The sequence below is a fragment of the Porites lutea genome, chromosome 9, assembly GCF_958299795.1.
Source record: "Porites lutea chromosome 9, jaPorLute2.1, whole genome shotgun sequence".
NCBI classification, from domain to species: Eukaryota; Metazoa; Cnidaria; class Anthozoa; order Scleractinia; family Poritidae; genus Porites; species Porites lutea.
Window position 1 is genome coordinate 24865521 of NC_133209.1, and position 25844 is coordinate 24891364.

The window sequence follows — 25844 nt, forward strand, 5'->3', positions numbered from 1 at the left end:
GTCAATTAAACACAATTTGTCCCTGTTCGACATTACATGCCTTTTGCAATGGTGAAAATCATCTATTTCAGGAAAAATGTAAAATAAATGTCAAAAACAATATAAAGCGTATAACTAATGTAGATTGAATTTTGCTAGCCACGCTCAAAACGGGGCTAAATATAAACCAAGCGTTGCCACGTACCCATCAAGGGCGTTTTACTACTCGCTGCGTTCATTGGATTTACTAGCAAGGGACTTTACGATCCCTCCCGGGGAGGGTATTTCCTAGTAATAGGCTAATGGGGATGTGCGTGCCGCTAGATGGATCGCATTTTACATCTGGATTGACTATATTTTCAAGAATAACTGGTATGGGGTCGCACATTTTCGGGATCTTGGGGTTAAGAAAAATTAATTTTGCATCTAGGAATTTGAAAAATGTGTTTTCGTTATCACTGACCTTATTTAAAAAATGCTTTACATTTCTGTTCATGCATCACCTTATAATTATAAGGTGATGCATGAACAGAAACAAACTCGTTCCCAGGGTCCCATCCTACTCGCACCCCACTTCCCCATAAATAACCAAATTTTCTTACCCTATATTGGGGTAAGAGTTTTGAGAGGCCAGCAGCGCATACCCAGCAAACGTTGACCCAAGTAGCGAATTTTAGTTCAGACAAGAATCGCTGAAAGGCGTTTTTTAACTGGGCTGCCAAGGGGCTATTTTTTCTGAGGGGAGGGGGCGGCTATACACACTCAGGCTACCATAACATCTTGTCGCCGACCATTGCGTGAAACAAAATCTCATGTGACACTGAAACATAAACTCATTCAGAACATTGTACCCTTTTGAAAGACTTTCGTAGCAAAAAAATGAGTACCATTTTTAAGTGGGGGCTGTATAATAACTTTTAAATTCCACCATTATGAATAAAAATAAACAAGTTAACCATTAATTTTAAGCAGGAAACGATTTGCATTATTTCCACGCACCCCTCCCCCAATCCCTCTGTCCCCCAAAATATAGCGTGACAGTATAACATAACTAATTTGACGTAACCGGAAATTCCAAAACTTATTGTTGTTCTACGAGTATAAAATGCAACAGGGTCAGCTACTCGCCACTTGGCTGATTAACACTAGACAGAAATATTGTATTGTAAGAAAACCAGAAGTTTACTAAAACAGGCAGCGAACTGCCCATTGATCCCGATGCAGGGGCCTCACTGACTGCAACCCTCAGACTTTAAATAGACGATACTAAATTGCGGTTTACAGTCTACATGAAAACGCCCTATTTTTTCCACAAGATAAAAAATATTCAGCTTTAAAATTTTCCTCTTGGTATTTTTCTCTAACCTAAAGGAATACACCAAAGGAATAAAATCTTCGCTCGTATGATGCTTTCATCAGCACGCACTTTAAACAATGTAAATAGATGAAACGATCGCCAACACATTTTTTACCTGATACCGATACTATTTAAAAATTCGTTCGAGATCGCTGTTTGTCTCACCCACGACTAACTTTTCTTCATGGCAGATAACTATGCCGCTTTATAACTCCTCCGAAGTTTTTGTGCCAGCTAAAAAATATGGAAACACTATTCACAGTCCTTGGATATTAAATCACAGGGGGCGCGGCCCACACAATCTGTTTGTGTAGCCGATTGTTATTTTATAGTAAATGTACTGGATTTACCGTTTGCTTCACCTATAGCGATATATCGCTAACTATGTATATAAATCAATGATAAATAAACGTTGAATTACCTTGCCTGTGGTGTATAGTCGTCCTTTTGCCTCAAAAGCGGTTTTTTGAGCGATTTTATTTATCATTGATTTATATACATAGTTAGCGATATACAGGATATATCGCTATGGGTGAAGCAAACGGTAAATCCAGTACATTTACTATAAAATAACGATCGGCTACACAAACAGATTGTGTGGACCCCCTCTGGTTTCACAGGAAATGCCTCCGTTGTGGAGGATAGGAACTACAGGCGACCAAGCTCAGTATGAGAGTTTTTAAATGCATGTGGTTTCATATTTCGTAATCCTCAAAATAGCCGTGAACATGAAAGATTTGTAAGGAATTCAAGTAAAAGATTCAAGAAAAAAATACTCGTTAGAATTTTGAATGAAATACACCTTATCTCATTTACTTTACTTGTGTTTGTTTGCTGTGTGGTTATCGCAATGAATTGCTAAAAGATAGGGACAAGAATGCTAAATAAATTCATTGTTCATTCATGAGTGATTGTCTTACTTGTGACTTCCGGTTTCGTGGTGTTGCGAATACAAACCAGAGACTAACGTATATTTTTACGCTTAGTCCAATAGTTTTATACTTATACTTGGTGTAAAAATACCCACTATAATGAGCAATTATATATCATGATTTTAGTTAAGTATTCTACGCGATATCATTGCACCTTAATGTATGTGTAACAGGGGCTCCCAGTGTAAATAGTCGTTATGTTGTGCGTTATTTATTATCGTTACCCCCATCAAACGAACTCAAAAGTATACTTTTTGAATTCAAAGGAGAATTTTACATACCTGGAGCCGTTAGGAGAAATGAAGTACAGAAGAGTGCGCTCCAAACTAAACCGCTCCAAACGCATCTGCAGTGCTGCTGTGATTTCCTGATGAACATTGTACCAGCTAATTGCTTTGTAGTTTCCTCTGTTTTCAATATATTCTGTGCAACTATATTTAACAAGAAAATAACCTGGAGAATTTTTCCTTCTGATCAGTTGTACTCCTATGGATTTCACGATAAAGAATAAAATAAAGCGCGTTACTTTCGAGGTTCATGAAAAGGAAGTGTATTATGTCTGTTTTAATTTTGATTTAATTTGCGGAACATGCCCTTGTTAACTGCGGCCAATAGTAAGCACGTTTCTATCTGCGTCTGTTACGTCAAGCGTGACGTATGGATTTCCGCGATTTTGTCACTGCTCATTTTAGCTGCAAACTTGACCCTAAAGTATATCATACATGTGAGGATAAGGTTGAGTTTCATTTTCATCCCCCCTCCCCCCCCGCCCCCTCGAAACACCTTGAACGCGTTCTAAGCGGTGACAGGAAGCGGCAGCCATGCTTCAAAGGTCAGGGTTATCCGATATCCGAAAACTAAAAAATGGATTATCAAGTATGTATGGCGTTTTTTTTTTTTTTTTTTTTTTTTTTCTTACTAATAATTTCGTTTGTTATTTCCAACAGTGGTATGTACAACAATACACACGAGCCAGTATTATGTCTAACTTGCATCGAAGCCTGCTGGCCAACTTGGCTCTTCAAAATTCGTCAACATTTTCACTGATATCCCATGTGATCGTTAAATCTGACAAAGAAAGCTTTACGTGCATGATAGCTGGAAAAGTCCAAAGAAGCGTTCAAAAACGACGTCACATTGAAATAATCTCTTTGATGACTAATTGAAATTCTTTCAGGCGCACAGTTTGAAACTGATTTTGTTGCGTCTTTTCCTTCAGGTCGTGATTTATTTAATTCACTCAGCTCGTTTTTAGTGTAATAGAAGCTAGAAACTGAACCGTATATAAACCAGTAAAACCGTGAGCAGTAGTGACTGGTGCTGCGTGCGCTACATATTTAACACGGAAAACAAAAACCAAAACGTAAATCCGCAAGGATGTCGTATTTATTCATGACGACAATACGTCAGGAGACAACACGATTTTAAATTATTCAAGTATTAGGCAAAAAATCTCAACGCTGTCAGCTCAATCGTCACGTAGTAATTTAAATGGCGTTTCAATTTCAGTCTGCAATTACAAAAAAACACCAAAGAGATATTTCATCCAATTGAATTAACTATACGCAGTATGCATACGTAACGTAAGTGCTTGCAAAATTAATTAGTATATTCTGAAATAATCAAGCCAGCGTATAAAGAAACATTATATTTTTATATCTCTTAACTCTTCTTGATGTGTAAAACGTTGAAGAGTAATAAAGTAGATGTAGACTGTGTAGATGTTAAAAAAATTTGTGACATAACAGTCCATCAGCTAGGAGGGTCTTATGGGTCCTTATGGCTCACTTAAAGAGAACAAACAAAACTTGTATAATCTTAATCTTTGTGTAAAAAGCATCACAAAAATGCATGATAGCAAGGACAGAGCGGTAGCTTTCACTTTGTAAACCGAATTTTAAATTCGCCCTTCATACCCTTTTTTTGGCCGCCATCCTGGATTTATAAAGAAACCTTCGATTTCCTCTTAAAAAATACGCGATTTTTGTTTTGAAATCATTCCAGAGATATTACTTTAGGATTGTTACAGTTAGTCTAGATAAGATGACGTCATATAAAACGTCACAGTTACTGCCATTTTGCCTTTGGCCTTAGTGCATTCAACTGCTATCGAACCTGAAAAAAGACACAATAAAAAAGACGACAAAAGTAACAACTATCTTTCTGCTTTACCCGCAGAAGTACTTATCTGTGTCCATACTTTACATTCTTAGAGTAGAAGGTAATTGTAGTTTATGCTTTCTTGCACGTAGAGGAGAGTCATTTTCTTTAGGAACCGGCTTAGGTACTAGTCTCCCTCGCAGCCGTTTTTTGGATGTCACGCAACGCTCCCCCATACAAGCTGCACAAACGGCTCGACGTCAGAGCTATATGCATACTCTATTCAACGTGCCGATGAGGGGAGCATAACAGTGGCCCTTCATACTACGAATTGATAATTGCTTTTGCGATCTTGTAAAGATGACTCGCATGGGGGCAAAGTCTCTAGTTTGACTTTCCTGTCAGTTTACCGTGGTGGATCTCGTATTCAGCAATATGACACTTCTTTTAGTATAGTTGCCACATAGCACGAGTGCTTCCGTATATTTAATTGAAAGGTGTCGACGGATTCTCAGCACTCCTCCCCGATACTCATCATAGCTCGGACGTACCCTTCATTGTGTTGGGGAAGCAGTACTGCTTTCCACTTTCCTTTACCAAAGAAGGCAAAGGTGTCATCACAGCCTGTGATCGCCTAGAGTTTAAGCCGATAAGGGTCCTTTGCGTGCGGGAGTCAAAGGATGAAAATGCCTGGGCTGAGTTGCATAATTTTAATTATTCTGGATGTCGTGCCTCTTTCCTTTTTCACGTAGCACTTTTCAAAGTCAAGTTTAGCTATGAGCAAGCATTTGGACAATTGAAGAAATCAGTGTCCGCGCAGGGTGCATCAAGCACGTGATTCCAGGCGCGTGCCAGGCATGAAGAACCATACGCGTAACCTGAGTATCAGGCGTTTCTGGGAGAAAAGGGGAAAGATGGGAGCGAAAAAGGGAGAGAGCTGAAGGAGATAAACGTCTTCTTCCCCTCCCCCCTCCCCCCTCCCTAATCTAAAATCTCCTCTCCCCTAGCCCCTTAGGAAGGTCTGATACTCAGACTACCATAATCGTATCAGCCTCTTCACGACTGAAATATACCTTAGGAACAGGATCTCGCTGTGGGGCTGCGTCTACTCGCCAGCGCTGGTCTTCGGTTGTCACACGTACATGATCCAGTTGACGAGTCTGCTTCTAAATATGCTTTTGTCTTGCACAGTAACAAGAAGAGTTTGACGATTTCAGCCGCTTATTAGTGATGACAGTGAGCATGCAGCTTGTTCCGCCAGAACTTCACCGTATCATGACAAGGCGTAAATTCTAATATTGTACACTGTCATAGCCTGGTCCAGGCGTTCAGAACACTGACAGAGTAAGACATTATTTTAAGTCTTTTGAAATTCTATATCAACACATCGCGATACACGGCGAACACCACCTACGCGCCTGCTGCTGGTGCTCCTGACCATACCAAACTCTCTCAGTGACTTCACGGAACGTAGCTCAAGAGAAGAACTTAAACCTCTGCAAGACTGCCACCTCTTTGATCGGAATTGCTGACTAAACTTCTCTAGGTACTTCAAGGTGGCTGAGATGCGCCGCCCACGCTGTTGGGAGAGTCTGGCTTTGTTTGTCTTTCGCGTGAGTCCCTTAAGATGGGTAAGAGATGAAGCAACAGCCCGAGGACCATTAAAGTTGTTTTCAATGTGAAAGCAGCTTTTATTTCAATATGATGAAACTGTCCTAGAAGTGCCATCCAAGCAAAAAAATCGTGATCCATACGGAAAGGAAGCACAAGATCCTTGTTGCGGACCTTACGCACAGCCTTCAGCTTAGCTTCCTTCACTGGGTAAAAGTCTTGAGTGAGATTGGATGAGCAACAGCCCGTTACAAAGTCATTCGATGGCTGCTTTCACTTGCTCGTGTCCTGCAGTTAGTCATCATTTGCTTCTGTGTGTGGACAAGTTTAGCGACTCCGGAGTTGCAAATCTCAGTCTCTTCCAGTGTTCCAGTAGGGAACTCGGTTCGGCAAATGCATCGATATTTGATGGGAGGTGCGGGGAATTCACATTCAGCTGAAACTGATTCTGGATCACGAAAGCACGATATAAGGTTGTCCAACAAGAAAGATTTCTGAACTGGAGCAATCATGGTGCAGAGAATGACTTTCGCACCCGGAGCGAAAAGTTCTGACTATGGCTTTGTGACCATGTGTGTTTTGTTATCTTCGAGGGACTGTATTCAAGACACTAGCAATATATTATTAATTTTGTCTACTTACCCTCTTTTCTGAAACAATTATGTAAACCTCCCAATTTTTTCCAGCGATAATATGAAGTCTAAGTTATCGGTCTTACTATGATCAATACTGACAGGTGATGCCTCCACATGTGACGTCAGGTAGTCCCAATTTAAGCACTAGAATACACGGAAGTCACGTTTTTTGATTGCAATATGTTTTATATTTAAGTTTAAAACGCGATTTGTTAACGTTAAAACAGTATAAGCAACTTTTGTAGCCTTCCCCGAAATCCAAGATGGAGGCCAAAAGTATGTTATGAGGGGCAAATTTAAATTTTAAAAGTGAAAGCTATCGTTTTAGCCTTGCTTTCATGCATTTTTGTGTTGCTTAAGAGTCAAAGATTAAGATGTGATATGTTTCGGCTGTTCCCCTCAAGTGAGCCATATTAAAACCCTAATTTTCTGCTCTCAGTTGATGAGCAGCTCGAGATTTTACCATTTCACAATCTTGCACGTCAGTTTACATGTAAGCGCATGCGTTATGGTAATCATTTTCTTTGAAAACTGTTGAAAACTACTATACTCAGAAAATCGTTTGATATATTGAAAAATTTATGGAAACCTTACCAGTTGGAGATAAAACGCTTGATACAACTTATGGACAAACAATATATTGGAACTTCATATCTGGAGATCTGCTTGGCTTTATTTTATTGTGCATTAAGGGTTGTCCTTTCGCTACTACTATTAATAGCGCTCCACGGAATTGAACAGGAAGTTTAGTTGATGATGCAATAAAATAAGGACTTTTCCCAATTAAATATACGAGTCACTGGATCACGAGGGTAGTATAATCATGTAAAGTGTACTTTCCCTCATAATAAAGCCATTTCGACTGAAAAGATTACAAATAGTTCTATCTCAGCAATCGTTGCCGCTGCGATCGCTGGAGAGTGGTTTCCATATGATCCGGCTGCGATCGCTGACCTTTTTTTTTTCTCAGCGATCGCAGCGATCATATGGAAACCGGGCTTAACCAGTCAAGACATGCGACAACAACGACAACGTCAAAAAACAATTGGTTTTATGAGCAAAAAAACAGCTCTGCAGGTGCATCACGCTTTTTTGTACATTCCTTTGTCGTCCACAACACGCCTACGACGTGAAACCTCCTAATACGACGTTTTATGGGGGACGTGAACGCACGACGACGAATTTTTCTTTCTCTTTTTGAACCTGGATAAAGTCCTTAAGAATTCAACTCCTGGAAAAATTGCCTACATTTGACTAATTGAGCGGGTCCAAATAGACGCAACAAGTTTGAAAGGACGCAAATGTATCGTTGTCGTTGGGGCAGGCAGGAGGAAAGGAGGCCTCTTTTTCTCCTGCTTGCTCCAACGAATGACAAGGGAACAGAGGCCTCTGTCGTTACTTCAGCTCCCTACTGTGTTTCAATCCTGGAGTGATCTCCAATCGGCAAAACGTCGGTTCTCAACAGGGAGCCTTTCTGTTCAACCTCCATCTAAAACTGCGACTAAAAACCAGAAAATACCCAATCTCGTAGGACCAGAAGTTGCGTTTCTTTTTGTTAGCACCAATGATCATGCACGTTCCGCTGGACAAGAGTAACGAAGGCTCTGCCAGATTAGGTTCAATCGGAAACTCAATTATATTTTATCTAAACACAAATTTATTCAGAGTCGACGCAACGTTATAACAAGATATGCTAACAATAACAAATTAAATCGATATTAAAAATAGAGTTAAATTCAAGCTCTTAAGAATTTTAATGAAACAAATTAAATTTGTTTCTTTGTTTGGTCAGTAGATATTTGCTGTCTTCCTTTTATATTTTCCCTATAATATCGTTCTTACTAATCCAAGCGTAAGTGTACAATTAATTATCCTCTATTTTATAAAAACTGCCCTTCTACAATGCATTGTGCTTACAGTATTGTTTGCATTACTTCAGAATACTCTGAAAAATTCAGTTTAAAATACCTGCCTAAAATTCATTACTATATATGTAATATTTAAACTTCCTGATGTGTGTGAGACCCCGGAAGCTGATTGGGCCGTGTTACAGCCAATGAAGAAAGACTTTCAAGACTCCCCATCGGATCGCTTTATGACTGTTGAAGAGTAAACTGAACGTTGTGTATGATCTGATCTTTTCTTTGATTTTGATTGTTTACGAAGCTATTTAAACATGTCTTTGACTTCTTGTTGCTTCTTACATTGTTGTTAGGGTAAAAATAGTTGCTTTTGCTATTCAAAGGTCTCAGTTGGGAATACTAAAAATTCTACAGTCAATGCGAGCGATTATTTACAAGTAAAACACCCACGCCAGTCTTTAAACCTTAAATATTTCAAAACAAGTTAACAGTATCATACTCGTCAACAAGACGGGAAATTGTATATACAGAAGCCCAGACACAAGATAGGGAGCGGTAGAAAGAGTGGTAAATAGTGGTACAACTAGAAATTATAATTTGGATAAATTGGACCCTCAACTTGTGCGTTTTGCTCTGACTAACGTCGGTAATAATTTGCGGATCAATTCGTCACTTAAGAAACGAGAGGGAAACTGGGGCGAGTTAGCTTTTGTAAAGACCTCTGGGAATGTTACGGGGGACGCGCCGGCCATTTTTTCTTGCCCCCAGTAATCCCCCGCTTATCTAATTACCTCGCCTAGTTAGTGCCTTGCCTCGCCCCTTCGATATACATTCATATTATGCATTACTGTGCTGAATTATGCATTGCTTATCCTGAATAAGTTAACTACTTTTGCGTTTCGCGTTGTCCAATGCACATTTCCTTTTAATTTTCCTGTTAGTAATAATTCCGTCTATCCTGACGGCCGAATGAAAAATCCCTTGACAAGTAGCGTCGTTCCCCTACAGTCGTCTTTAGAGCACCATGGAAGTTCCAGCACTGCCGTCAACATTGGGACTATATCGGACTTTCAAAACTCACAGTGAAGTCTCGATCTTGTTCCTGTTGCCCTTAAACAGCACTTTTGGTTCAGGTGCATTCTCCATGTCAATAGCGACCGGCTTATTGCCAGGAGGAGGGAGGAATGGCGTATCAGCTCGTATATCTTCCACATAACCATCATCTGCTCCGTCCATGTCAATACCACTCTCCCCTCCAGCGCTGTCTGCCCTTTCAGGGAACCTCGCTTTGTCCATGGTGTCGTTTTCGTAGGGAGGGGGGAGGGGAGGCAGGGGTTCCTTAGGAATTTCATCGTCGCTCAAGGCCGGCAGGCCTGGTGGCAAAGTGGGCAATGGAGAATCATACCTGAAATGAGGATATGTACAATTTTTAACCAGTGACAGATTTAGATCTCACAAGAAAGTGATGGGGTGGGGTGCGGTGAAGGGATGAGGGCGGCGCTCATCCAACACATCCTTTCTCATCCCTGCGGGTTCAGTTTTGCCTAAATATAACGTAAAGGCCCGGTTCCCACGGGCCCCTCCCCTAGGTTTACCAAAGTTACCGTTCGTTCGGCTGTAAATTCATTAAACTACACTGCAGTTAAGACGATTACATACGTTTTAAAATTTGAATCAGAGGATAATATAATCCAACCCAGACTAGACTAGAAACGATAATCTAAAGCTGAAATTCACACAAACCTTAACCCTTTAAACCCTAACATCAAAATTCAAATTCTCATTTGTTATTCCTATGCGTTTTAAACAGAAGAAGTGGGGAGAATTTGTTGAAGTATCGATTTCTGTGTGATCATGTCCTTAATTCTCATGACCACCCTGTTTTATAAAGCAGTGATATTCCAAGGAGAAATTTGACGCTGATCACTCTTAGGGCTTAAAGGGTTAAACGGCGGACACCCAACCGTAAACTGCAGTCGACGGTTTGCGATATTACGGGAAGAGGACTCTATTATCCCGAGAGACACACGAAAAACGCGAATTGTGCTGATAAATAGTTACCTAACAGAAATATGCATAGGTAATAGCATGATTAGTAGTGGTATTTGGCATAAATACCACGAGTGATATTTCAAAATTGTTATACGTAATTTCACGAGCCGGTAGGCGAGTGAAATTTGAGACAATTTTGAAATATCACGAGTGGTATTTATGCCAAATATCACGTACAAATTATGCTATTATTTGTTTATACTACTACCCGCAAAAGGTTTGTAATTTTCAGTGGTATTTCAAATCATGATGAAATACCACTACTCTAAGCCAATCAAATTGCAGGAATTTCTCATGTAGTGGTATAGCATAGAAAACACACCTCTTTCCATCTCCTTCCAAGTCTCCAAATTGTGGGGGTTCTTCTGTGTCACTTGTGGGAGACTGCAGTGGGGATTGCACGTAACGTTTGGAATCCCGAACACCTGCATTATCAACTGGCTGAAGATAGTAACCTGAGCTAGGTTGAACGTCCTCGTCCATTTGGAGTGCTAAATAAGGGTTATCCTGTAAGACAAACAAACAAAAAAAATCAAGAGAGGGACCACTTTGGCACAGGAAGTCCAGCAGTCGTTGCAAAGGTTGGCGTTAGGAAGTTTGAAGGGTTATACAAAGACGGTCCTGTGCTCTTATTGTTGCCGTATAAGTTGCTGATAGTGCAATTGATGCTTCTCTAAGTTCTGAATTCTTAAGGAGCAAGGGAAGCTGTTTGCATTCTACATAAACCAATATTGATTTTGGCAGGTAAACTTAACAGCGTCGGTAAGTCAGTCAGTCACTCAGTCAGTTATTCAGCTAGGGAGGTTACCGGGGCGAATTTCACCTTGGGTTCATATGAGAAATTTCCGGCCGGTTTCCGAGATGAGAAAAGGTCAAAGATCCTGGGGATGAGTTCTGGCGCCAAATTCGGGAAACAAAGCAAACATGGCGAAACACAATAATATTAACTTTCGGGCCGACCATAGCTTCGGTACAGGGTGCAAAGAAAATCATTTTTACAGCTTGCCATTCGGGCAAGCTGAAGCTTGTGAATACTAGCCCAGACGTCATTTCAACTAGCCCCAAAAGCTTTTCGACGAGCAGAACTGATATAACGGTCCCTCTGTTATTCGAATTCCTCAAAAAACATCACTTGCCCGTCGGGCAAGTTGAAAACAGAATTCACTAGCCCGACAGTAAAATCCACTAGCCATGGGCTATCGGACACCACTTTCTTTGCACGCTGCGGTAACTCTTAAAGCTGTATCACTGCACACTGCAGTTAAATGGGATGCTTATGATGTGGAAAATATAACACGAAAGGCAGGACGATGCCCTCCGGACCGCCAGAATTCATCCTGCCGTTCATCCCGGTAACCGGGATGAAGTGTTCATATGGCAAAATTTCCAGCCCGCTTACCGATAGCCTGCGAGAGCATCCGTTTTTTTTTCTGCTTTAGTTTCACCGAGAAGCGACGACCGGAAATACGTCTGCGGTTCGCAGGCTAGCTTACTGAGATCTCGGGAACCAAACCAGCCCGCCCTCTCATATGGACACATCGAAAATTTTACAAAGGATTTAGAGGTAAGGCGAGATCTCGGACACCGTGCCAACCGGGCTCATTTGAGGAGGCCCTCAGTCAGACGTTCAGTCAGTCAGCCATTTGTTTAGTCGGTCAGTAAATCAGACAGTCATTCAGTCAGTCAGCCAGTCAGTCATTTAGTCAGTCGTTCAGTCAGTCAGTCCATCCGTCGTTTAGACAGTCATTCTGCCAGTAATTCAGTCAGTAGGGAGAAGGGGGGGAAGACGTTCTGGTTATGTGATTCATTCACCTAACATTCATTAAAGAAGAGGAAATTTACAGCAGTCAAAAGGGATGCAAAATTCTACACTAGGTATACGGAATGCGTACCATTTGTCAATAGAAAGTATACGAACGGGGTTCCTTCTCTGTCAAAAATGGTATAGGTATATAAAAGGTACGGGGCTGGCCTCGGGGCGGAGCCTCATCGTAGAGGCGAGTGTCCCCCCCCCCCCCCCCCCCTCCTGGAGCAAGGTAAGTCCATCGGCATATTATATACATACCGTTGTCGTGTGCTTCTCCAATATCTTAGCAAGTCTTTCTGTCAAGGTTGTAAAATGGGGTCTTTGTTCAGGTTCATGAATCCAGCAATCTCTCATGACAGTGTAAACTTCCAGAGGGCACTTGGCTGGCATGTCCATTCTCTTGCCTTCACTAAGATAGTCCAGAAGCTGCTCTGTGGGGAGGCCAGGGTAAGGAGTACCCCCAAGGGTAAACGTTTCCCACAAGAGGATTCCAAATGACCACCTGTTGATAAGAATAACCATGACCAGGATTAATACGTGTCTTTTCAGCCCAAAATTGTTAAGTAAGACTTTAAGCACACAAAAAAAAGCTCCAAAAAGGAATTTTTTTTAACAAAAGCAGATGATTTTTACTATTCTTTTACGTCCTCACGAAAAATTGATCCTTACATTTGCTCGTCGATTCATGCGAGGATTTGTTTCTGTGCTTGTTTGTTTGTTTTTTCCTTGAATTTTTCAACCAGGGTAGGATTGAAGCGGAACCTCGATATAACGAAGGGCCAAGGGACTGACAAAATTTCTTCGCTATAACGAGGTTTTGATATAACAAGGTTCTTTCTGCTGTATCTTACTATTATTGGGCAAAGCAAATCGCTCGTTATACCGAAGACTTCGTTATATAAAGGTTCGTTTTATCGAGGTTCCACTGTAGTTCAGTTAGTAGAGCGCTGGTCTTAAGACAGAGCGGGTGTTCGCAGGCTTCTCTCGAATGTTCACAATTTATGAAAATTAATGGGGGTGGAAAAATTAACTAAAATGGAATTAAAACCTTTTGTACTTACACATCAGTTTTCTCAGTATAAACTCTATCAAACAACGACTCGGGAGCCATCCACTTTACGGGAAGCAAGCCTTGCGTATTCTTGACATACTGATCATCTTTATAGATGTCCCTTGCCAGACCAAAGTCAGCTATCTTCATAACATAATCATCCCCAACTAAAATGTTTCTTGCAGCCAAGTCGCGATGAACGCACTGAACAAAAAAGTGCAATTCAAGGTAAGGTTTACAAACAATTAAATACAGTTGAGCCTCCGTCAGGGAGCACCAAAAGTACCAAGACTCGGTCGATTATGAACAGTCGCATGCGAGAGGGGGAACATAATAGCCTGTTTACAGGGGCTCAGATCGTGGAGAGTGGCTCGCTATTGAAGGCCCAGAACAGGGTAGGCCATGATACAGTTCTACCAAGAGCCGATCTGACCAATCTGCGTAATTGATTCTCAAGTTATAATACGCGCAAAGCCATTTCGTGAATTAAAGTACTCGTATTTACATGACGCGACCGTTCGAATAAAAACGTTGTGGGGTGCGGAGAAAACTCATTGTCTTATTAAGGATCCGCGGAGTTGCATTATCCAACTGACGCTCGTAGAAGATCGGAACAAGTATCACATCGTTACTTGGAGGATGAAAACAACGGAAATCTTGAAACCACGATCCTATAATGTGGTCAGATTGTTCAAGAACGATAGTCCTTTGGGAAGGGTTCTAACTATGGTGCTTTGCCTTGTATTTTCAGTATAAGGCCCCTTACAAGGGTAGCCTGCGAATATAACCGTCTCACCTCGCTCATTGCCGCTAACGACGTTTCGGTGAGGATTACAGGGAGTGTTCAGGTATGAGAAGTGGTCACACACGGAGCGCGATCAGATTTTATTTGTTGGGCTCCCGCTGGGAAAGATTTCACAAACGGTGTAGCTTAAGGCCAATTTCTATCGAGGCATTTTACTTCAAACAAAAAGATCATCCCAATAAACTGTACCGCGTAAATAAAAAGTTATTGAGACGAGAAATCGCACTGACATTAAAACCACAGACCGGTGGATCATCCTCATTTGAGGAAACATCCACTGAAAACAAGAAGGCGAATTTTGATTCTGTTGAGATCACTTCGTGTGAATATACTAAAACAATTATTCACCTCAGGCTCAGTTAATATTGTTGAATAATCCCCTCGACTTCGTCTCGGGGATTATTCAACAATATTAACTTCGCCTTCGGCGAATAATTGTTAAATATTAGTTACTACGTTACATCTCTTACCCTTTTGGACGCCAAAAATGACATCCCTCGACCAACTTGGAAACCTATCATCACTAAATCGACTAAAGTGAACTCCTTCTCTGGCTCGTTCATGGTTTTAGTCCAACTCGCGTCAAATATATCTCTTCTCCCTCTAAGAAAGCTCAGCAAGCTGCCATGTGGAGCAAACTCCATGATCACCATTAGGCGTTTTCCCTTTGTACAGGCTCCAAGAAGATTGATAATGTTCTTGTGCTGTCCAAGATGAATGAGTATCTTGAGCTCTGAAGCCAAATCTTTGTACTCTGCCTGTGTGGCACCCTCTACAACAAAAACAAAATTTCTTTAACAATAATAATAATAATAATAATAATAATAATAATAATAATAATAACAACAACAACAACAACAACAACAACAACAACAACAACAATAATAACACTTTAATTATTCTCTCCCCCTATGGGGCTCTTCAAGGATAATGAAACAAATAATGTAACTGAACAAATGGCACACAACATGGTTAAAAATCCCCACTCCTAGGAGGTGAAAACCTTCCTGTTTTCACTTTCTATTTTCCTATTTTACGTTTTTTCCTTGTTTCGTTCGAGGAGTACGCAAAAAGAATCACAAACCTTTTAAGGTTTTGACTGCGACAGGGACTTTAACATTCTTCCATCCTGAGCCACCATCTTCCTTTTTCAGGTCCTTTGCTCGTGAAGACCGACGGATTTTTGAGCGTCGCTTAAAAGATTCTGCGCTCTTGTCTCGAGGATTGAGAGCCAAGATACCAATGGCTTCTGCTTTAACAACTTGTCCAAAAGCTCCTGCACCAAGCACATTTCCAAGGATGAGTCTTTCTTCAGGAAATTCCCAGTCTGGGTCATAAGGTAGATTATTACACTGTTCCAGCAGACTGCGATCTGGGTCAATCTAAAACAAGGCACATTGTTCTCGCATAAGGCTGATACAAAATATGCATGTTAATGTCCTAGAGCACGTCTTACAAGAAAAATGGTGGTCAGCTCGTGAAAAGGCTCCAGCTAAATATTGGCAGGCAGGTAGATAAATAGTTAGGTAGGTAGTAGGTAGGATGGTGGGTGGGCAGGTAGGAAAGTAGGTAGGAAGGTTGGCGGGTGGGTGGGTAGGTAGGTAGGCAAGTTGGTAGGTAGGCAGGTAGGTGGGTAGGTAGGTTGATGGGCACGCAGCTAGATGGGTACGTAGGTAGGTGGGTAAGTAGGTTGATGGGTAGGTAGGTGGGTAGGTAGGTAGGTGGTAGGATGAAGCATTTTCTCTAAAGAGGGTACATGTAAATTCTACACGACTGTGACTTTCATGAAAAAAGGCACTGGTAAATTGCACACAGGACATTTGGGGATTTGGCTCCTTCAGGAAGACTTTTTTCATACAAAACAACTGTTCAATAAATACAATAAACGGTGTTTCACGCCAAATAGCGCGCAAGCTTAGTAGCCAAACCTGAGAACAAAGTGAAAGTACATGGACAATATTATAGAGAGGGATATACCTTGTAGTCTGATGATGTCTGCAGGAAATAAAGCTGCTTATACTCATCTATCTGCTTCTTCTGCCGATGGTAAAGACAGCAGCAGACCACTAGCACGATGAGAACAAACACACTCACACCAATAGCAATGCCCACCAGCGTACCAGTACTTAGTCCACCATCACTAGAATAATTAACTGATCCCTCTGCAGAAGTAGAAAAAATTCATTATTCATTTCAAGATGTTTCTCATCAATGAAAACAAAAAACTGTTATGGGGCTTTTCAGAGATAATGAGACAAAATAATACTTCAAATGGAACTTTCCACATAAAAACGCTGAAAATCCAACTGGCAGGAGGCAAACCTATCCACTGTTTTACAAGCATGGGCGCGATGATTTGACCGCACAACTAGCGAGAACAAATCCAAATCAGGGAGGCACTGGAACTAGGGCCCTGGGAAGGGTGTCCAGTTTTCTTATCAGTTAGCCATTCCTTCTCCCAGCGTTAAATAAGAGTTGTGTACAATAGCCCGGGGCCACTGACTACAGGATTTTGCAATGGGGCTAATGAATTTTGATCTTAACTTACCCCAAAGACAATTAAAGTTTCGTGGGGGAGGTCAACTTACAGAAGTACGAAAAGGCAAATTGAACTTCTCATAAATTCACATGGGAGCCGATTTGAATGAATTATTTCAGTTATTTTTACAATGAACTAACTTTAAGCAAGTAATTAACTAATTGTGTAATTAATAATAGCCGTAAAGAAATTATTAAACAAGCTTATCAAACCTTTTTTGTTTGGGGGGCAAGCTAGAAGCTTGTCAGAAGAGCTAGCTGTACATACACATATAAAACAGACTTTCTTTGGACCCTGTATCGCCCCTGAAATCATCCAACTAACTTTCCATAACCATACAAGATCAGAATTAATATAAAGTCTAAACACAATGCAAGTTTTTTTACTGTATGGATTACACTGACCAAATTTAAAAGATTTCAGTCAGTTGTCCAATAACAATAGCAAAAATATATTGGGCAGCTGATGATGTCAATCATCCAGCAATCAAAAAATAATGTATTAATGACACCTTGAAACCTGGCTGCGTTGTTGTTGTGTTACATGGAATTGTACATCTAAGATTTTCATTTCATTCTTTTTCCCTTATGTTTCAAATGAAAGTAGCCAGGGATCATGCTTGTGAAAGGCGGAGTAAACCCTGGCCTCCAGCATTCAAAGCCAAGCATGCACTATGTATCAACATGTGAAATAAATTTACCTTTCTTGGTTTCAACAGAAACTATTGTATGTTTCAATTTATTACTGGCAATGCAGGTGTAAAAACCAAAATCCTTCTCTTCTATCGAGTTAATGATTAATTGCTGAGAGTTGGTTGAAGTTGGTGAGACCGCCTTTCCTGTGTTATTATGTAACCATGTGACATTAGGAGCAGGGTTCCCTTTCGCCACACAGCTTATGTTCAGTGGATCACCAATCTTGAGTGTAAGAGGTGCTTCATCTTCCTTAGGTTCAACTATGACTGGTGCCACTGTCAAAAAGAAAAAGAATCAACAACGACAACAACAACTTTATGTTTACTCCACATAGAATTAGATAGATAGATAGATAGATAGATAGATAGATAGATAGATAGATAGATAGATAGATAGATAGATAGATAGATAGATAGATAGATAGATAGATAGATAGATAGATAGATAGATAGATAGATAGATAGATAGATAGATAGATAGATAGATAGATAGATAGATAGATAGATAGATAGATAGATAGATAGATAGATAGATAGATAGATAGATAGATAGATAGATAGATACTACAACAAACAAACAGCAACTGTTTTTTTTGAACATTTATTACCGCCGAGCAAAAGTGAGCCCACTGACATAATAATATTATATTGGTGGGGTGGCCAGCAACAATTTGTAATTGGTATACAGTTAAACTTCTCCTCCATGGCCACTTTGGGGACAGAAGAAAGTGCTCATTGTAAGGAGATGTTGGATGGATGTTGTACAGAGGTTTAACCCACTGATGGCCGTGCTAGCTAACAATGGCCGTACAAGACCACACTGCTTTAAAACATTGCAACTTTCTCAATCATGCAAACATTGTCTTAACCCATTCGCCCCTGAACCGCCCGTAACCGCCCGTGCAGATCCAGGTCCTTTCTACCCTTTGTGACGTCATCAGTTTTAACGGTCAAGGACAACTTTCTTCGCTAACTTGTGCAGAGTGAAAAGATCTTTCGAACCATACCAGAATGAGCAAAATTCAGTCAAGGACACCAGAGAAAGAAGCAAAAAACCACGTGACATGGACCTGAAAATCTCCAAGAAAATCTTGTTCCATTGCCCACTTACCTTTCCTTTCACCTAATCCTAAGATCCTAAAAGCTTTCCTAAAAACTATTCCCACCAAAATGAAGCCTACTAAATGCCCAGCAAGAGAAAAAAAAAATGAGGCAAGAAAAGTGAAAAAAGAAGGGAGGAGAGAAAGCGAAAAGTAAAAGTCAAGACTGCTGTGTCACTTTTAAACCCAAAAACTCGAAATTCTCGAAATCTTGCTTTCTGCGCATGCCCGAACTTCGCAAGCTGATATTTTGCATCTGGATCAGAAGGCCGCGAAGTATACGACCTGTAAACCGGTTTGTGGTTCTTTATAGCACGACAGTGACCAGAAAACCACTCGACTAGCTTCAAAACGCGTTTTTCGGCAAAATCTCCAGGAGCGAATGGGTTAACTGTCAGTTGTGAACATTGAGTATAATGTCCTTTAAATTGGGATATCAAATAAACACAAAAAAGTCAGTGCTTTTTACATATTATCACCTTTTGAATTTGGACAAGAAAAGAAATGAGCACCCTTTAAAGTCATAGAAAAACGACAAAAATCACGTTTTTTGCCTTCAGGATTTTTACAGAAATCAACATTGCAAAACCAAAAGTCAACATTCACAGTAATATTTAGTCCTTGACTTGATTTATTTTATAGAAAATCACTCGAAACAGTAAAAATTCTTGGGCGATAATGGGTTAAACAAGACTCGACACGATGTACAGTGGAACCCCATTACTGCAACAACCATTGGGCCATAAAATCCTGGTCGTGATAACGAGGTGGTGGTGTTAATGGGGTCTTCAAAAAAATAAAATGACTCCGTGATTCTAATGTTTGGGTAGAAAGAATAGGGTCATAATAATGAGATGGTCGTAAGGTGGGGTTCCACTGTATGGAAAGTCCGTTAATGTAGAGAGGCTGTTGTGAAGAGGTGGCAGTGGAGGTGCGACTGTAGTGGGGTTTTAGCAAAATCTGTTCACATTCTTGGGATGCCTTTCTTAGACCATTAATATCATAGGTAACGAATTATTCCTCAATTTTGACGCGAAATTTCAGCATTTATTTGTAATTTCACACGTGAAATTACAAAATTGCCATGGCAACCCCTCCGTACGTCTCAGTGTCAAGATGGCGACAAAGTTTTAAAATGCCATGAATGAAGATGTCAGGGCACAAAAAGATGCTTTAGAAAATCTGAACACACAGGAGAACATCAAGAAGGATTCTAACAGGTATTTTGCCGAAAAAGTCTGAAAAATTCTGAACTTTATAAGCCAAATTTAAGGTCTAAACATTTGAGAGAGTGGAGTTCTCGATCGATACGATCCAGGATAAACATGTTAAAAATCCAAGATTGCTAACGTAATTTGTCACCCATGATATTAATAGGTAATCAAATGGTATACTCATGAAATAAGGGAATAATTTCACTTGCCTTTTGTCCAAATCCTAATAATTTCCCTCGCCTGAAGGCTCGGGAAATTATTAGGATTTGGACAAAACGCGCGTGTAATTATTCCCTAATTTCACTCGTCACCATTTGATTACACATACTAATTTTATGTGAATGGTATGTGAGCAGCAAAGGCCCTGGTGTTGAGTTTAAGGTCCATCTGATGTCCCTGTCGTAATCATGTGAATGCAAGGTTGTTCGTAAACACAAGTAATTCAGATAAACATGTATCCTACTAGATGCGAGACTTGGATTTGCCTTGACCACCAGAAATATATTTACCAAGTAATATGCAAGCAGAGCTTGATCTAAGCTCAGTGTGGGACAAGCCATCAGTAAGATGCAAGAGATTGCAAAGTCTTCAAATCCATACATGTATAAATTACTAATACAAATTCAGGTTTTGCTTGGAGCTCCCGATAGCTTGAAAATGCAATAACTTATTTATATTTCCCTTGAAAGCTCGCGTTACCAGAAGTCGACTGTATAATTATTATTTCATAATAAAGTATTGCTATCATTTTTATAAATTTTTAATGTGGTTAAAGTAAATATTAATAAAGTTAACCACACCAGCTTGTTGTACCTATTAATTAACAATTAACTACTTACTCTCCACATTGACAAATGCAGACTTGCTCTGCTCTCCTACTGTATTCTTAGCATGACACGAATACTTTCCTTGGTGAAGTTCAAATTCTGGATTGCAAATTACAAGCACATGAGCATCAGCAGGTTGCAAGAAGTAATAACCCTTTGTCCGACTCCTGCAGTTATCCTTCTTCCCACCCAGGTGATCTTTTTGCATGTTGATCTCTGAGCGAACACCTTTGCCATCCTTGTAGAAGTACCACGTGATGGAAGGTTCTGGGTTGCCAGTAACATCACAAAACAACTCCACATTATCACCCTGAAGAACTGTCACATTAGGTATATCTTTGGTGATGTTTGGTGCTTTCAGCGCTATGAAGACATAAAATAAATATTATTATTCATTCAAAATACTTCCCTAATTCTGATTGGCTAACACACACATAATTCACCATAACCAGTTACTGATGACCAAATTTGGAAGAATTTTGTGTTTAATGAGGAAACTATGTCAAAAATGCAGCCCGCTACAGGTTAAAGCACCGTTACCGAGAAGACCTTGGGACGAGGTTGAGTTGTTTTGGTTGTGAAAAAATAATGGCGGACATTTTATTTTCACTCGTTTCAAGAGTAAGGACTACAGCGAGAACTAGGTGAAATAATAGCTAAAAACATGGCAAAAACAGCAAGAAGACAACTAGGAGGGCAACATCTCCATTTGGGGAATATTTGCGGAGCTGGACAAAACTAAATGTACACTGTACACTACCAAAGATGAACTTAACATCAATGCAGGTAAGCATGTTTTAGTTATGTTTTTAAACTACGAATTATTTTGAATGAATAATAAAGCAATTAATGAATTCGGCTTTCGTAGGATATGAAGAATTAAGCATATCTCGGAGGGTGTTATCCACCTCAATCTGCTTAATTCTTCATATCCTACTCAGCCTCATTCATTAATTGCTAATTACATGACAATTACATGAAACAACATTAATAGCAACAAAAAAAAAGCTAAAAAAAATTTAACATTGTTTTGCTTTAAAAAACATGACATAGAATTCTCTATTGTACAGCTGGTTGGTGTGAAACTATGGATGGTTATTAATGGACAAATTTAATTTTCATATACTATGTTATATGATAACTGAGATAGGTGGATATGCACAATCTGATTGGTCAAAAACCTATGGTCTATTATACCAGTACGCCCATAAAAACAGGACCAGCTGTAAAACTTACAAAAGCTGTCAATGATGATGAAGGATGTAAGTTCTGCAGTGTGTGCGTGTTTTTTTTCCAATATTTGCACAAATTATTTGGTAATAATTATCAATGACAATTAACCTTCTTCAAACCATCTGGCTTCACAAATCGAGAAATATTAACGCTAATACAAATGTACATGGCTATGGTAAAGAAACCTGCCTTCAAATTTAGAGCTACCACTGACAATGCCATCATTTGCTGTATGTATGTATGTGCACATGCAACAACTTAGGAAATGCAGAAACACCACTACCACAAAAATTCTTGATCTTAAACCACTGCAGCTACTATAGCTGCAAGTTCCCTCCATCAACACATGAAATTACAGATTAACACAACAAAACACAGCTGCATACAGTTTGATGTTCAATCTTCTACTATGTACTTCTGTATTAAACAAACCAAACGTTTTCTTTGAGTGTACATTCGCATGTTTGGGTACAGAAATTACAGAAATTCACTACATGTATTTTTCCACTCAGATTCTTATCTACAGAACAATGCCCCCTTATGGCCAACCTCAGTCATACGGTCACCTTGTTATTACGGCTACTTTTCCTAGCCGCCGGGCATAATGGCCATACATTTCAGGGTTGTCACTAAGATTTCAAGTTGCCCGGTAAATACACCAAGTAGGCGGGGAATCAAACGGCTAGGGATTTCATTTGGTTCTATTTTTGTTCTATTTTCCAATAAAAGTAGCCGAGGGCCACTCTCTTAGTAGCCCGGGAAAATCCAAGGCCCCCGGCTCTTAATGAGAACCCTACATTTTCTTGTCAAAAAACTCTTGTTAATAGGGTCACCTATTAATATACACGTGGTGACCATATCAACGGGGTTCCACTGTAGTAGATCAATTCTTTGGTTATGACTTGGCTTATATACCAAATATTATAAAAACTAAATGTTCAGCATCAATTACGTAATTATAATTAAGTATCAATTATTATTTGTCTATTGCCCGCCATCTTGAATTGTTTTCAAAGGGCATTGCACATTAACGGTTTATGAATTACACCTCCAGGAAAAAATTTATGACAAAAAAATTGAAAACATCTAGGAGTGGGTTTCCATGAATTTTCACGGAACCAAAAAATTGTGACAGACAGTTTTCCATGAACTCTAGGCACAAAACCGAAAAATTGTTTTCCATGAGATTAGAAATCGTAGAGCTTGATAAAAATCAAGTAATTGGGACCATAACAAAGCTTTTTCCTGCATAAATCTATTAATATGACTTCCAGGAAAATTCACACGAGTTACCAAAATTTTTTGCACCTATAAGAGGGCCTACGAATAAAAATGTTAGTTAAAGTACTTTAATGATCTCCACTCTTAGCTCGCTCACCTTTCACTGTAACATTGATGGCATCAAGGAGCCTTGGAAACAAAACAGAAAGGGTGCATCCATACTCTCCTGTATCATTCATTGTCACATTCTTTATCGTCAGTTTAAACAACCTTTCAGTTTCTTTTGGTAGATTTTCAATGGTGACATTGACACGTGGATCACTTAGTTCTATTTTTTCCCCATCTTTTGAGAAAAGGAGGTCCAAGTCACCATCAATCCTGTCAATGCAGAAGACCTCTAAGGTAGACTTCTCGTTCACCTCAGTCATAGTTTTGCCAATGTCAATCTCAACCTTGGCATCTGGTTTCACTGTTGATCAATCATAGGAAATTAGCAATACATGTAATTATTTAAAAATGAGGATGGTAAGATATGAAGAATTATGCAGATCAAGGAGGATGTTATCCACCCGGGCTGGAGGTTGAGGTGGATAACATCCTCCAAGATCTGCATAAGTTCTTAACACGCTTACCTTTTTAAAGACTTTTTTTAAAACTTTGGCCTATTTTTTCAGCACGGTTTTATGGATATGCCTGGAACCACACATTTTCCAATTTATGTTATCACATAGGGTGTCTCAGTTCCAAGCCCAAGCAGATGTGCATAAAATATATGCAGCTAAAAATGTCCTCAGGTGAGCATTAATCAATGCAATCTAGCTTGACCTACGAGTAGAACATCGATTGACCTGCACGCATCCAAACCTCTTCTTTCATTGGTCCCTATAACTTGCACTACCTATTGTTTTCGGGGATAGGGGCATTGTTATGTCACCATCCCTATTGTTTTCACAGCCAATCACAAAACTTGTTTGGAATAGGTGCAGGTCAGCCCTAGAAAATCTGCTCTCTTGTCTGTACTAGTATAAAGCACATTATTACACTTTTGTACAATTCAATACCTCAAAAAAAGTACTGTTTTTACCAACTGATGTTCTTACCAAGTCGGACAAATCTCAAGATTTGCGAAACATTTCCCAAGGAATTGAATGCTTGGCAACGGTAGAATGCATTTTGTTGGTCTTTGGCAATTTTTACAGTGCTTTCATTTGTTGGTGTTGAGCTGCTGGGAGACACCAGCGGACTGGGAACAGTAATCCACTTGTCTTCCTTAGGGACACAGGTACCAGATTGAATATCACATTCCAAGTTTTTGAAAGCATACTGCCAACTGAACGTTGGCAGTGGGTTGCTCTTGGTCACTGCACAGGACACTTCAGCTTCTTTGTCTTCTACCACAGCAACTGCATCTAATCTCTCTTTCAGTGTCGGCTTAACTGCATTAAATTAAGATTGTTAGTTGATGCCTAGTTCATGTCACTAAATCCTCTATTAAGCACCCCCTTTCTAATAAGCCCCCCCTTTTCAGAGAAGAAAAGTTACTAAGTCCCCCCCTCCCCTCCCCCCTCCATCCTTATTCTTCACAAACAATTAACGTGGACTGATCAGTAATGGTTTATTCAGGCTGGAAATTCATATTGCTTTTGGTCTTTGGCCACATGACCTCAAACTTCATGTGCTGAACTTTTTCAACTTTATGCTCTAATTCTCTGTGGAGAATTGTTACCATTTCCCTATTGTTGTCCATCCTCAAGAAACCTTCCTCCCATTGATGGATTTCGCTAAATTAAATAAGCACCCCCCTCCCCCTCTCTATTAAGCCCCCCTCAAAAGTGCTTCAGAAAAATAAACCCCCTGGGGGGCTTAATAGAGGATTTACGGTATCCTTAAATGAGCTGACATGATGGGATGCTCACGGGGTAGACTGCACGTCTTATATTGAAAACAAGGTTGTAAAATTTTAACAGTGTAATCTGATGTTAATAATCTTTCATCAACCTCTGATTTAACATACATGTATAATCTGCTAAATTGGATCTTGTTGTCAAGAGTTTCTTACCAAGCAACCCTTCTCCAAGAAAGAAAATGTGACTGAATATCCAGTACAAAGAAGGAGAGAAAGAGCATTTCAACACCAGAACTTTTAGGACCTTACTGCCATCAGTAAGACCATACTTGTTTTTTTTTTCTTAGAGATATGTGTTTGTGCTCTGTTTACAGCTGTACAGATGTGTTTGTTTGAAAGGAAGACAATGTTTATTACATTTTAACTGTAAGGTAATAAGCACCCCCCCGCAAATAAGCCTCTCACACCCCCACCCCCACCCCCTTCAAATTAGTTCCTTGCCTTTCTCAACTTAGAACACAGGTTTGCACTCAGAATTTAAGTTTGTACTCTACACTGTGAGTCCTACAGTGTACGAGTGACATAAGTGCTTACAATTTTTTTCTATGCTTTCACCAGGTTTCACTCCTGGATGAAAAATTTGGGTAAAAAAATAAATGCATAGGAAGGTACATTTTGTAACAATGTTTCCAAATGTTCAAAAGAGAGCAGTTATGTACAGAGAAGGATTAATATCAATTCTGGCCTGATTTGATTGAATAGTTCACAGGTGCTCCCAATGAGTTGTGCATCAAAGATGTCTTTAACATTGAAAATTACTTACATATGATCACAATAAATTGGTACAGCTGTACAATGGAACTAAGGCTCTAAATGTTGGCTCTGACCAAATCATTTGTAAATGGGGTAAAAAAATTACACATGTATAATTATGCAAATTACTGGTTACACACAGTATAAAGGTATTCCTTTGCTTAAG

The 25844-nt window shown here is 39.8% G+C and overlaps 1 protein-coding gene across 1 annotated transcript in view; it reads right to left on the minus strand.

Annotated features, from left to right (window-relative positions):
- Positions 1 to 8248: 8248 nt before the first annotated feature.
- LOC140949096 (vascular endothelial growth factor receptor 1-like) overlaps positions 8249 to 25844 on the minus strand; it is a 40408-nt gene continuing 22812 nt past the window's right edge. Inside the window, exons 8-18 of the mRNA XM_073398337.1 lie at positions 24120 to 24455; positions 23177 to 23488; positions 20578 to 20928; positions 17431 to 17700; positions 16169 to 16353; positions 15276 to 15573; positions 14662 to 14963; positions 13397 to 13590; positions 12594 to 12837; positions 10851 to 11035; positions 8249 to 9881 (exon numbers count right to left, since the gene is read on the minus strand). Of these exons, the coding sequence (XP_073254438.1) occupies positions 9554 to 9881; positions 10851 to 11035; positions 12594 to 12837; positions 13397 to 13590; positions 14662 to 14963; positions 15276 to 15573; positions 16169 to 16353; positions 17431 to 17700; positions 20578 to 20928; positions 23177 to 23488; positions 24120 to 24455 (3005 nt within the window). The 3' untranslated portion in view covers positions 8249 to 9553. The remainder of the gene's footprint in view (positions 9882 to 10850; positions 11036 to 12593; positions 12838 to 13396; positions 13591 to 14661; positions 14964 to 15275; positions 15574 to 16168; positions 16354 to 17430; positions 17701 to 20577; positions 20929 to 23176; positions 23489 to 24119; positions 24456 to 25844) is intronic.